Below are 14,355 nucleotides of genomic sequence, written 5' to 3'. Positions count from 1 at the left end.
TCATTCTGTTGTACTAACCTGAAATCACAATCAAAGAGCAGGGATAAAGTTAGATGAAAGATTTGTTATTATAATGACCTCAGTTGTTGAAACTAATATCTGAGAGAGTTAGAAGTCATATTAGGTAAGAAAGACTGGCTTATTACTCTTTAGCTGTAACATGTCCATAGCAATTCGGACCTATCCTGCTAGCCGAAAGCAGCAATACTTGTAAATTTTTCTGTTTTCCTTTTGCTTACAGCATGGACAAGTGCTACGTTATAGCAATCCACTTCTCTTCTTTCTGTTCCTACTGACCTTCACCACAGCTACCATCATGCAGTGTTTCTTGTTCACCACCTTCTTCTCCAAAGCAAATCTGGCAGCTGCCTGCAGTGGAGTCATCTACTTCACCTTGTACCTGCCCCACATCGTCTGCTTTGTTTGGCAAGACCGGCTGACTGTTCATCTGAAGATCCTAGCAGTAAGCCTTTCACTGGTTCTGTGGCAGCTCTGCAACCCTTCTCACAGCACATTTGTGAATCACAAAGTACTGCACACCCCTTCCTATTGACTTTCTTGACTCAGAGAGGGAGACTGCCAAATCTCTCTTAAATAATTAAGGATTGCAAGTGTGGGAGCCTTTAGCAGGCCTAGTGCAAGTGATATCTTCATAGCATTTAGAAAATTCAATTAGCAGGAAATTAGCATACTAAAATGTTTTAAATCTTTTGAATACTTCCTTATAAATCAAAGCAAATCTAACTTCTGGTATGTTTAATAAATATGAAGGCAGTTCACAAAATGAGGACAGTTACTTTTCTCATGTGCTATAACCTAGTCAACACCCTATGTCTAAAGATGAGAAGACCTCGGGTTCCCATTCCTTCTTTACCTGAACTATAGACTTAGGAATTGAATGCCAGTGCCAAAACTCTGAGAATTACATTTCATCTAACAAGTTGTAGACATTCTCTGTGCGGGGCTTTCTTGTTGGTTCTCTTCCATTTTAGGTAAGATACTTAACAAGTCAGGGAAGCTGGAAACTTCTTGCTGTTTTTTGAGATGGAACTATGACCTTACAAAATTATTCAGGTTGATTTTAAGTTGCCCAACGAGTCAGGAAGGGGAGCAGGTGTTTGAATCCAGTCTCCCCATTTTTATTAAGCATTCTAACAGCATAGGTAAAGGAACTGTCTTCTCTTCTTGTACTAGGAAATATAAGGAAAAAAAACTTCCAAAGCTGTAATTAAGTGTATAAAGTTATGAACTACTGGTTTATTAGTTTGTTGTGTTAGAATCAGCAGCCAGACATGACAGGGGAAGCAGTTGTGGTTTTCCATATCCTGATCATCTGGTGTGCTTTCTGTCATGTTACTCATAGTGGCCCTGCCTCATACACTCAGGAAATACTTTGTTTCACCTAGATAGTCAAAGATGTACACTGCAAACTTCTAGATGCACCTACAATATTTTCCAAACAGACATTAATAAGAAAAAAAACAACAAAACAATCTGTGTGAGTTGCTTAGTAATTAAAGACAGTACAGGCAAGGTTGAATTCAGTCTATTATAGGTAAATACTGCTTAGTATTGGAGAAAATTAAACATTACAGGACAATATAAAAGTGAAACAACTTTCCCATGTCCTTTGTTAGGCAAGTTTTGAAGTCCAGTCCCTAAAAGTCAGGAGATTTTTGGGTTTGTTTTAGGGTGTTTTTTTTGTTTTGTTGTTGTTGTGGTGGTAGTTTTTTGTTTGCTCATTTGTTTTTGTATTTTTTTACAAAGTGTCCCTCTGTCAGGGCTGAATGTAATTTTTCCTTTATTCCAGAGTTTGCTTTCTCAAGTAGCCTTTGGGTTTGGTACGGAATACTTGTCACGCTACGAAGAACAAGGTCTTGGCCTACAGTGGGGTAACATCAGAACCAGTCCTTTGGAAGGAGATGAATATAGTTTTCTTTTTTCCATTAACATGATGCTTTTTGATGCTTTTCTTTATGGAATACTTGCTTGGTATCTCGATAACGTTTTTCCAGGTATGTCAGTTTCTTATTCATACAAAGAAGTGGTTGTTGCTGTAAACTGTGTTAGTCTAACCAGTCTGTCTGTTTTACTGGCAGAAACAGGGTGTTTGACCTTGTAAATTCTGAATCTTATCCAGTTTAGCACCACTGGTTCATTAAGGACTTTTTTCTCTTTCTTTTTTCTCTCTCCTGTTTTACTTCTGCAAAGAATGAAGAAAGAAGAAAGAGTAAAAAGGAGTATATGATTTCTAGTCCTTTTTATAATTTAAATAGAAAATTATTCTGAAAAAATTACCTGTTAAAATCTCATTTGTGTACATACTTTTCTTTTGAAAAGTTCCAACCATTTCTAGTGAGATTTCTTTAAATTTTTAAAAGTATAAATTTGATGGCTATAATTCACATATATACTTCGCACATTATGCAAACTGTTTCTTAAAGGATGGTACTGTTTCCTAAGACACATGCTGGGTCATTGGCAGTTGTGAAAGTTCCTGCATGGGTTTATTTTATTTCATAATGGAAATCATTATTCTAGTATGAAGTCACAAAAGGATTTTCTTTGTTATCAATTGCAAAATTCTGGAACCTTCTGTGTGAAGAAATTTGTCCTTCTAGCTTAAATGGTTACCTTTCTTCATACTGAATATTGTTACAATATAATAACTACCAACTCTTATGCTGTACAAGCAAGTGAATTAATGAAATTTCTTTTCATTAATTTATTACTTCTGCACGTGAGCGGTAGTTCCAGAAGGTATTCTTGGAAGATAGCTTTTTTCTTTTTTTTTTTTTTTTTCTTTTCTGTTTTTCCTTTTCCACAGCTCTGTTTAAAGAAGAGTGGACAATGACTATTTGCATGAATATAGCAGGAATTAAACAATAGAAATTTCTTCATTCATAGATACAATTTTTTTTCTGCCAGCACTTTACACAAAGGTAGCATTTTTCAGGGCTTCTACTTAGTAGCTTCACTTCCTCCCAATATTTGCTCTGTCTTGTCTTTCTTCTGCTCTTTTTCTGTAGAATTTCTCAGAGCATTTCTCTGTCACACACATGCAGCCCTGCCAAATCAATGCTGTACTATTTGAGGTTACCACAGGAATTCTCTGGATAATTCTCTGAACCCTATAGTTTTAGTCCTGCTCAAGTCTGCTCTGAACCCAACCACCCACTGGCATGATGACTCTTTGGCTGTTTGCTCCTTAACAAATTTCACTTGGGTTTTGCATTCATCCTGAATGAGAAGCTGGTGTTTTAGCCACCAGTTTCAGAGGGGAATAATCCAGCCCATAACAAGGCAAACTGTGAATGCAGGCAGAGCATTTCTGTGCATGAATTGGAGTACATGTGGTTGGCTGAAACATGGGTAGTTTCTGTTAATTCACAAGTAAGCAGATGCTTCCATAAGCAGTGGTTTTCAATTAAGAAAACTGACCATCTTTCAATGATTATCACAGATCCCCCTTGCCTATTTTGAATAAGTAGGACAAGGCCAATAACATCTCGGTTCACAAAGATGCCAGTTTTAAACACAGAAGCTCAAAATCCTGCAATCTATAAATCAATATGATCCAGGAAAGCAGTGTTGACTTCCAGTAACTTTGATCTGACCTGCCAAGAGCTGGCAATGTTATTGTGCTATCTCTTATCCAAACTGAATTAACCTGTAACTAAAAAAGCCCATTTTTGTTTGAGAAGAGGATTACACTGTTGTCACTTTTCCTGAAAGGCTGTGTGATGAAGTAACAGACAGAGTGTCTTTTCTCATTACCAGTTGTAAATTCCTCCCCAGGGTAATAAGAGTAAATTTAAAAAGCTTTTCAGTCATGTCAACCCTCAAGTATTAAGTGGGTATTAAAAGAAAGTCCCTGAGTGAGGCTAAGATCCCATCTTAAGCAGTGAGCTGCTCCCTGGTTGGTAAGGATTCAGAGAATAGCTTCATTCTGCAATTAAACCACTCTCTACTGAAGACAAGATAACGTATGGCAAGTCACATCACATTTTCTGAATATTTTACTGCTGTCCAAAAGAAAAAATAAATCTGTGAACAAAATCTGTTCTGTCAGGTACTTGATACATGGTTTGACCTTCTGAAATGCAACACTAGGACTACAAGTGTTTATAATTAGACTTCGTTTAGATGAATTTGTGCCTACTGCAGAATGGGGTTATGAAATGCACTTTTACCTTCTTATTTTTGTTTTAGGGGCCTATGGGTTACCACAGCCTTGGTATTTCCCTGTGCTGGAATCCTATTGGCTTGGCTCCAGAAGCCCAGAAGCTGAGAAAACAGCAACTGCTGATAGTGAGTTCTTTTAAAACTATGTTTTTTAGAAATAACTTCACTGATCTGCCTAAAGGTAACTGCCTATTTCCATTATCTACGTTGCTGCAAAGGTGAGAGACTGCCATACACTGGGAGTCTTGGCAAGTGCCTTTGAACTTGGTGTGGTTTAGAGTCCTTAGAGATGAGTGAGTCACTATTCCATCTGAGAGCCTTTAAAGCCTGGCTTAACAAGCAGCATCAAATCCCCACTCTGTAACCAACACCTTTTGAGACATTCAAGGAGCTCCTATTGCTCAGCACAACATCCATGAAATGTTAATCTTACACGGAGGTTCCCTACTTTTCTAAACTTGACTCTTTTCTATCTAGTTTGATACTAATTTATGTTGGTTACTTTCTGTTTCTAAGCAAGATCATAATCTGTGCCACCCTTGTACCAACTTGAATAAGGTCAATAAAGAGCCAGCAAGTTGATTAGGAGCTGGAGCATGTAACATATGAGATGCTGAGAGAGCTGGGTCTGCTCAGCCTGAAGTGAAAAAGCTCCAAAGAGCAACACTTCTCAGATGGGTCTAGTGGAAGGATGAGAGGCAATGGATATAAGCTGGAAAATAGGAATTCAGATTCAATTTCAGGAAAAAAGTGTTTATTTGAAGGTAGTTTATTTGAAGGTAGAATGCTGGAACAGGTTGTTCAGAAAAGTTGTGAAAGCTCTATATTCAGAGATAGTTGCCATGGTCTGAATTGGCCCTGGTTTTTTTTTGGTTTTTTTTTGGATTGAACTGGATCTCTTTGGAAATCATTTTTCATCTATATTATTCTATCACTATCTCAAGTAGCCTGATTATGCTGATCATTATTTCATCCTCTCTTCTACAAAGCAGTGCCCTGGGTTTTCTCAAGCAGGGACAGTCAGAAAGGTCGTCTCTGATTAACTCTTTGGTAGGAGACTGTGATTCTTACCTGTTTGAAGAACTAAGACTCCTCAGTGACTCATCTTACTTGAACAACTGTGGTACTTTCCCCAAATCTCTTCTTTAAGGATAATATTGAGCATTTTGTTAATTTATTATAACTGGTTCATGTATTGAGAGGGAAACTGGATAAGAAGTGTCAGAGCATGTGAATTCATGTCTGAAAATGAAGCTAAACTGATAAATTATCTTGGTACTTATAACCTTTTCTTCTCTTGGTGCACTCTTGTATCCCCCCACTTTGACATTTTGGGTGATGCAGTTAACTTGTTCATGTTGCCATTTGTGCACCAGGTAATTTTATACAGTTTTGTGGGCTAAAATTCCTTATAGCAGAAAGTAATGGTGAAGTTTCAGAACAAAAATAAGTCCTAGGCCATCTGACACATTACAGTTGTGCTGGTTTCACTCCAGACTGCCAGCTTGAATTTGTGTTATGTAAACAGTCTGTTCAGGGGCTCCTGCTTCTTCCTGCTTCAAGCCTGACCCAATGCAACTGTTTTCCTTTATGGCAGCAATGTTTAAGACAAACTGGAGAGTGAGAAATTCTTGTTTAGAAGTTAATACCAACTCAATCATTTTGGCCTGGTGCTCTTAATCTAAGTAGCAGTTTAACAATTTGTTTTTCATTTAACCTTTTAATTTTCTTTTAATTCCTCTCACTCCCTGTATATCTGGGAAATGTTTGTATGGTCTTTCTCCTCATGTGATGACAACTTCCTCTAGAGCTGCATGGATAAAATGTAACACATGTACCTAATACTAGCCAGGATCTTATTGTGAGTCTACAATTTCAAAATTGTCAGTCATTTTCCCTAAATATTTGATCTTGACACCATGAAGCAGATTTTAAAATAGATGGTTTTGAATGCTATATGCCTAACCTGAGCAAAACACTGATGATTAATGCCTTTGAAAAGCTCAATGCTTAGGGCTATTTCCTTTTCCTCAGAATACTTCTAGAGATAAGAGGATACTAAATTTTTGTTAATTAAATCTTAATTATTTTGGTTTATATAGAAAAAATTCCAGAGTCAGAAGGTTGTGTGGATCAGAAGACCATGGAAAGGGAAAAAAATGAAAGCAACACAAATAAATCTGAAGAACCTGAAAAAACAGAAGAAAAGAGTGACAGCCAGGGGAAGAAGGACGGTAAAAACAAACAATGTAAACACAAACGAGAAAAAGAACCCGACGAGCAGGGGAAGCCTAAGACAGATGTCCAGGACAAAGATGAAATTAATAGTAAGGAAAGAGAGCAACCTGAGTACTTCTGAGACACTATACTCATTGTACCTCATATCAAACTAGACACAGGAGCAATTGGAGCCAAGCGCTTGTAGTAGGAATCCAGTAGTGATAGTATGTAACTGCCAGAGCTAAGCACAAGACATCGACTCTTATTTATTCCTCTACATTCATCATCTCTTCTCTTAGAATATTTTAGCCACTACACATAAGACAACTGCCTTCCAGAAGAGCTCCTTAACTTGTTTTTTTATCATGCAAATGCAGGCTGTTTCTTTGGCAAGTTGGTTTTCATGCTGAGGGAAGCCTCGAAGACACATGCATTGACTTTTTAAAATTAAACAGAGCCATGACGTCAATGAAAATACATTGAGAGGAATGTTCTTCCCTCTCAGTCCCATCCCTCTTTTTTTTTTTTTTTTTTTTTTTTTTTTTTTTTTTTTTTTTTTTTTTTTTGCCTGTCTTTAGTGTGTAGGAAAAGTAGGAAAAGGCTGGTTGCAAAGGGATTTATCTGAAGTCTGTCTGCAGCCTTTTCTGATGCTGACATTAGCCACCACCTAAGAATTCCTGAATGACCTGTCTTGTTTTCAAGCCCCAATATCTTCTTTTGTGGTGAGCCAGAGGAGTTTTCTGTATGAGATGCTCAGAGGAATGCGTGTGGATTCTGTAGCACAAGTAACTGCTACAGGCAGCTCTGAGCCCTTTCTTACTCCCTTGAAAGGCAAGAGATAAAAGTGGGGCCATCAGAGCTCCTCACTAGGCACTGAAAACATGCATTCAGGGTGAATGGAAACAGGACAGGACTTCAAAGGAAAAAGACAGGCAGAGGTTAAAGGTTATTTCAGCCAATCTTCTCCTAGTACTGCCTTATCTTTTTGGTGCTTTACTCCTTAGTTCCCAGGTTCCAGCTGCTCCGTGGCCATAAAGGAAGAGCTTTCTGCCTGTCACTGCACAAAAAAAGCCTGTCTTCCCTTTCAGCCACTCAGGAACTGGGAGGCATGAGGAGAAGCCGAGAGAAGACTTAGTATAGTTCAATGACAGTGAGAATATAGGATCAAATTGGGAAATATGAATCACAAAAAAAGGGAGCTCAAACCCTCCACCGGTGTCCTTCAGGTGATGCAAAGCAGATACTGGGGGAGGGAGGGAGATCATCAGAGAATTTGCCTGAGAACTTTCAGTGAGTCTTGCAGACAAATATGATCTATGCTTATGATATATATAAAACCAAGGAAGATGCCTCATTTGCCAGTATATGCATAACTATCTTGGCAGACTCCATGTGAACTTCTGTGAATACAGAGATATTTAAATTTGTCCCAGCAAGATAAATGGAAACCTAGATTCCTTTCACACGTCAAAAGAAAAATTATTCATAAACATAATATTATCTAGAATAGTGCTACCCATTCTATATTGATTATTGCAGCTGTTCTGTAATATACAGAGCTCTCTCATATACAACGAATTTGGAACTTTTTCCTGAGTACTGTCGGTAACAAAAATGATAGTCACACAAGCCACTGATGGATGTGGGGCTGGTTTCACCCACATCAGGTTGGCTGTTCTCCACAGAGGCCTGCTGGGTACTGAACAATTAAAGTAAACTACAATTGCAAAATAAGCCTTCCTACAAAGCCTAAAGCATTCTGTGTAAACAAAACTGGACAGGGTCTTTAGTTTCAGTTTCTCAACTCCCATAATTCACATTGCCCGAGGGCTTAATTTACTTCAAAGGAAGTTTGTTTTCTCTAGAAGCTGGTGCAATAAAATGTCCTGATGGTGCTATTTGGAATAATGCATTTTTAATCCTGAGAGAAAGCCATTTCATGTAGTGCTCATGTTCGGTCCTATCTAAATCTTGACCTGATCTCAGCAATGGGGTAAATTTCACCTACCAGGATTAAAGGCAATTTTTTTTGTTGTTATGTTTTGTTTGTGTTTGGGGGAGGTTTTTTAAGCATCATGGTCAAAGAATGCACAGCTGGGGAGATTATTTGAATGGCAGATTTCAGCCCAGCTAGATAGGCAACCTGCTGCTTGTTTAATATAATCTTTCAGCCTATCTAAGTATTTCCAGAAAACACTTCCAAATAATCTTTCTGCTACACAATGAGAACAGAAAGGATGTTCAGCTTCCCCTGGTCCAATGAGTTACCTCTCCACAGACCACCACAATTCTCTGCTTCTCCTGCCGTAGATATGAGGGTGAATCTAAATAAATTGCACTGCAATTAGAAATCTGGCCTTAGTTTTGTACTGGTGGGACTTGGAGAATCTGGCCCTGGAACATGTTGCTGTATTATGCTGGGTATGTGCTATTGCTTCTGCACTTACTGATGTGTAGTCATCATCAGAACTAGGATTAAAACAGGTGCTGTTATTCTCTTTTCATTTCTGGTTTCTTGCCTTTCAAGTAAATACCTTCTTTGAGCCCGAGCCAACAGGATTGATTCCAGGAGTATGCATTCAGGACCTGGTGAAGATTTTTGCGAACAGGCCCAAACCAGCAGTAGATGGGATAAATATTACTTTTTATGAGGGTCAGATCACAGCCTTCCTTGGTCACAATGGAGCAGGAAAGACAACTACCATGTAAGTCTCTTCTTTTACAAGAAGCAAATCCAGGACAGTGCTCTATTGCTGGAGCAGTCTTTTCACTCTTTCCTTGTCTCTCCACCACCCCTGAAGCTGGCTTGACACACAATATTAGATCTTTTCCAGACAGGGAAATGCTGCCCCTAGGCATAAAGAAGATATTCTGGATTAACTAAAGCCTTGGGAAGAAAGTAAAGCATGACACAAACAAGTGAAAATCCAGAGAGAAAGAAGCAATTCTCTCCCCCAGAATTCATTTCCCATGGCTAAACTACCATAGGTACTTTATGAAAGAGAAGAAGAGAAGGAGAAGGATCTTCTGGCTGAAAGAGCTGAAAATTTGCAAGCCACTACATTCCACATATTGTTGGTTTCTCTAACTGGCTCTAGGTCAGTCACATCTGTTTGTCTGTGTGCAAAGGAGTATGAAATACAGACCCTCTTTAAATAAAATGGCTAGACACATGCAAGATTTATGTCCAGAACAAAATGTTCCTCTAGTCCTAGAAACCTAGCATCCCAGGAAGCTGGACTTTAAGGGTGTTTAATTTTGTTTATACAGAACCTTATTTAGCAAAATAGGATTCATTGGTGAACAAAACCTTCTAGAAATCTGTGACAAGTTCACTAAATGTTGGAAGAATTGAATGTGTTTCATTATGATTTCTCTCAGCAGAATAATTTAGGGTTTTTCAATTAAAACAGTTTTATTGCAAAGGCACTTTGAATCACCTTCTAAAATTTTTAATGGTTTCACAAGGAATATGTTCAACCCAAAATAAAAGCATCCTAATCTGCTGAAATGTTTTGTAAATTTGAGGGGGTTTAATCTTGTGATAAAACCAAAATTTTTTATTCCTTTGAATTTTTTTAAACTGAAAAATACACTAATCACCCAAATCTATTAACAGATTACCCATTTGCAACATAACATTTGGTCTTCTAGTTTACAGAAAATAAAGATTTAGGGCATGAGTCAGCATGGCCAGAGACCTCGAACCATTATGATTTTTTCTCATTTTAGACCTGGGTTCATTTTAGACCCATTTATATGTAGGGGTCATATAACATGCTAAACTAAAACAGTTTCTTAATACAAGCCATAACTATATAGACTGTTCTATCAAAAATGATGGTAACAGACCCATCAGATTCTGTAGATCAGGAGTATTTACATACATGCTTTTCTCTGGAGTTATTTCATCAAGGCCTATAGTGAGAAGTCATCATGCTCCATCTAGTGGAATCAAGTAATGTAGCTTCCTTATCTAGCACAGAGAGATAGGAGAGGGGGAATTTCCTCATTTTGTTTTCCCAGGTCGATACTGACAGGCCTGTTCCCACCCACATCTGGAACTGTGCTCATTGGTGGCCTGGACATCCAGACTCACATGGACTCCATTCGGCACAGACTGGGAATGTGCCCTCAGCACAACATCTTATTCAATCAGTAAGTATCGCTCCAACCTGGCTTCGAGAGGAAGCATTCCAGTGTCCATGCATGAGAATCCCCAAAGCCTGTGTTGTTTCTCTTACTGTGCTAGCAGCAGATGTATTTCAAAGGAACTTCATCTCTTAACATCACATCCTGCAGGAAAAATCTCCTGCATCATCCTTCACTGGGAACAAAGTTTCTTGGGAAAATAACAGTGCTCCTGGTGTTTTCTGTTGTAGTGTAGGTTGGAAGGAGTTATCCTGGAGGTTCATGCACTATAAATTAGAACAACTAAAACAAAAAAATCTGAGTTGACAGTGTAGTAGCAGGATATTTTTATGCCCATTTTTTACTACCACTCAACTACTTACTGCCTTTTCTGGTGATTTCCAGCTTTGCTTCCATTAGTTTGTGTTCATCTCAACAGCAGACTCTCTTCCATTTTATACCTCTAAATGGATGGTGTGATGCCTGCTATACCTGTTCCTTTAGTAGCAGGTTCTGCTTTGAAAGGGCAAAGAAAGAGACTATGACCTCCAAGTGAAGTGTGTTGATCCCAAAGATCTTTTAGGGTAATGCAACCTCGCTTCCTTTAGCAAGATAAAGCTAGAGTGAATTTATTGCTGCTTGGGAAAAAACCCAGCTTATTCATTTAATGTGCCTTCTTGCCTTTCTGTCTGGTGTCACAGCCTTACTGTAGCAGAGCACATCTTGTTTTATTCTCAACTGAAAGGAAGATCCAGGGAAGAAGCTGAGCAAGAGCTAGAGATAATGCTGGAAGACATGGGCCTCACCCATAAAAGAAATGAAGAAGCTCAGAATTTGTCAGGTGCCCACAAGAATTTTCTAAGATGTTGCATCCTGCTGCCTTTTCTTTGTCTCTTATAGAATCATGGAATGGTTTAGGTTGGAAGGGATGTTAAAGATTATCTAGTTCCAACCCCCTGTCATGGCCAGGAACACCTTCCACTAGACTAGGTTGCTCACAGCCCCATCCTACCTGACCTTTGAGCAATTATTGCTCAAGTTATATATTTGAGGCTGTATTCTGACACACCAATGTGCACTGGGGGGACGTTTCATTTCAAGGAGTAAATGGGACTGTACAAGTAGTAAAGCTGGCACAACCTGTCCCTAAAGCCTCTATGTCTTACAAATATACAACAAATTCAAATATACTTGAAGCTATTAGTTTTAAATAAATACATACATAAAAAATTTGGTTAATATAGGAAACAAACCGAAGTAGAACCTTCTATCATTTCAAGGCAAATTAAATATTATTCTATCATGCTGCCTCACTGGATCTGTGCTCCATACTACTGTATTATTTCAGTTTCTTCCATTGTGAAGGTACAAATGCATGTAGTATATTTGAACTCTTCTCACTTTCAGATTCAAAGGCAGATTTGAATAAAGAGACAGCTGTTCTTATACTACTTTGTCCTGATTGCAACTATAAAAGTTGGTCAGTTTCACAAAAGAACATGAAAACCTTGTATCTTCCTGCTCTTGATTCTGGCAAGATGCAGGAAATGCAATGTGTAGATGAAAAATATATATTAAAAAAAAAAAAAAGTTTGAGCAACTGGTTTTGAATTTCAGGGAAAAAAAATGCTATTAGTTTATCTTTGCAGATATATGTCTGAGGACAGGTTTAATTTTATTTGTAGCTGTTTGTCCTGACATCAAAGAAGCCAATGTTAATTACATCCCTGACACTTACATAACACATCTTACACTCCTGGATGTATTTATCCTCTGGTAGGTGGAATGCAAAGGAAACTGTCTGTTGCCATTGCTTTTGTGGGTGAAGCAAAAGTGGTAGTCTTGGATGAACCGACTTCTGGAGTTGATCCATATTCCAGACGGTCTATCTGGGATCTTCTGCTGAAATATCGCCCAGGTAAGAGATTTGAGAGTAGAAACTGATTTTTTTGGTGGGATTTTTTAAACTTGTCATAGATACATAGATACAATATATGCCTGCTGTGTAAACTGTCATGAGTAATGGGATATGTCCACAAGCAAACAAGATTCTTTGAACAGATACTTATGATTGTGGCAAAGCTGGGGCTGGCATTGGTGCAAAGAAATAATTGCCAAAAAGCTAAATAAAGTTTTGAGTTCCAGAGAGAGTTCATGCCTTGAGCATTCCTCCTTATTCCTTCTAGGCAGAACTATTATTCTGTCAACCCATCATATGGATGAGGCAGACATCCTTGGAGACAGAGTAGCCATCATATCCCAAGGGAAAGTGTTCTGCTCAGGCTCTCCTGTATTCCTAAAGAACTGTTTTGGCTCTGGCTTTTATCTCACCCTTGTTCGCAAAATGAGAACCACAAAAATGGGAAGAGCTGCAGTAAGTATGAATCTCCCCCCCTGCATGTGTAATCTGAATTAGGCTTTCATTGCAATAGCAATTAAGTACTGCTTGACAGTTTGTACAAAACTGCAGTTAATCATATGGTTATATAATTATGAATATCGTATTAACATGATTTGGAAGGGACCTGAAGGATCATCCAGTTCCAACCCCCATGCTGGGGGCAGGGACACTTTCTGCTAGATAAGGTTGCCCAAACCCCATCCAGTTTGGACTTGAATGCTTCCAGAGGTGGGGCTTCCACAGTGTTTCTGGGCAACTTGTTCCAGTGCCTCACCACCCTCACAATAAAGGATCTCTTCCTAATATCTAATCTAAATCTACCCCTTTTCAGTTTAAAGCCACCCCCCCTTGTCCTATCACTACGTGCTTGTAAAACGTCCCTATCCAGTTCATTTGTAGCCCTCTTTAGGTGCTGGAGGGTCTCTAAGGTCTCCCTGGAATGTTCCCTTCTCCAGGCTGAATAACCCCCACTCTCAAGTTGCCTTTGTCCATATACAGATCCTTCTGATTCTTGCTTTTGCAATACACTGATTTTAAACATTACATAATCTGGTGAGTAGATCAGACACGAGAAAAGTTTACATTTATCCATAGCTAAACCAGCCTCTCACAGCTTGAAAAGTAAGGTTCTGGGTTCTTTCTGTTAAAATAGTGTGTCCTAGTAGCAACACAATCTCTACACTCATGGCCCCTGCTGATTGCATTCCCTCAGGTATTTGTATGCAGTTTAGAACTGACTTGTGCATATGGATTTATGTTTTCTGCATTGCTTAATCCAGTCTTCAGATGATTTTCAGTATAGTATGTTCAAGATGCTCTGGATATGACATATTTTTCATTGACACAAACTGTTCAAATACTGACAAACATTACATCCCGTTTTGAGTGTGTCTGAAGCACTTTAATCTTTTTATCTCTTGCTTGTCCATGCTAGTCATTTTGTAGCTGTGGCTCTCAGTGCTCCTGCTCCTGCTCCAGCTGTGTGCACAGGAGTGAAGAAGAAGCTCCAGAGCTGGAACTGGATGGTAAGAAGTAGGATGGTTCAGCATTCCAGCACATAGCTATGTCTCCTGTTGTGCTGCAATCTTGTCTTACAGATCAGTGCTGCCAAGGCCCACCTCTTTGGTCCTTTTGTCTAACATTTGTATTTTTATTGTGAATTTAATAAGGGTTCTTTGTGGTTTTGCTTACCATTGACCCATTTTTGTGTCCATGGGGTCTCAGGTATAGATGATGATAAACTGGAAATTTATGTGCTTTACACGTATGGCATAGAGTTTTGTGTCATTTGTTAATGAAAACTGAAGCATATCCAAGGACAAGGAAATAGGCTTGCTCAGGCAAAAAGTAATTTTGGCTTTTCTGCACAAGAGAAGAATTTAAGTAGATATTCCTGAAGCTTTTGTTGTGCTTTATTA

General features: G+C 38.6%; 1 protein-coding gene across 1 annotated transcript in view; it reads left to right on the top strand.

Annotated features, from left to right (window-relative positions):
• The window catches only part of ABCA4 (ATP binding cassette subfamily A member 4), a 64,339-nt gene that overhangs the window by 27,864 nt on the left and 22,120 nt on the right, over positions 1–14,355 (top strand). The window contains exons 15-24 of the mRNA XM_066325227.1: positions 242–463; positions 1,811–2,015; positions 4,213–4,311; positions 6,288–6,512; positions 8,933–9,110; positions 10,432–10,563; positions 11,238–11,377; positions 12,317–12,454; positions 12,723–12,910; positions 13,872–13,962. Coding sequence (XP_066181324.1) covers positions 242–463; positions 1,811–2,015; positions 4,213–4,311; positions 6,288–6,512; positions 8,933–9,110; positions 10,432–10,563; positions 11,238–11,377; positions 12,317–12,454; positions 12,723–12,910; positions 13,872–13,962 — 1,618 coding nt within the window. The remainder of the gene's footprint in view (positions 1–241; positions 464–1,810; positions 2,016–4,212; positions 4,312–6,287; positions 6,513–8,932; positions 9,111–10,431; positions 10,564–11,237; positions 11,378–12,316; positions 12,455–12,722; positions 12,911–13,871; positions 13,963–14,355) is intronic.

Source organism: Sylvia atricapilla, chromosome 9 (genome assembly GCF_009819655.1).
Source record: "Sylvia atricapilla isolate bSylAtr1 chromosome 9, bSylAtr1.pri, whole genome shotgun sequence".
Classification (NCBI taxonomy): domain Eukaryota; kingdom Metazoa; phylum Chordata; class Aves; order Passeriformes; family Sylviidae; genus Sylvia; species Sylvia atricapilla.
This window is presented reverse-complemented; position numbering and strand designations above follow the sequence as displayed.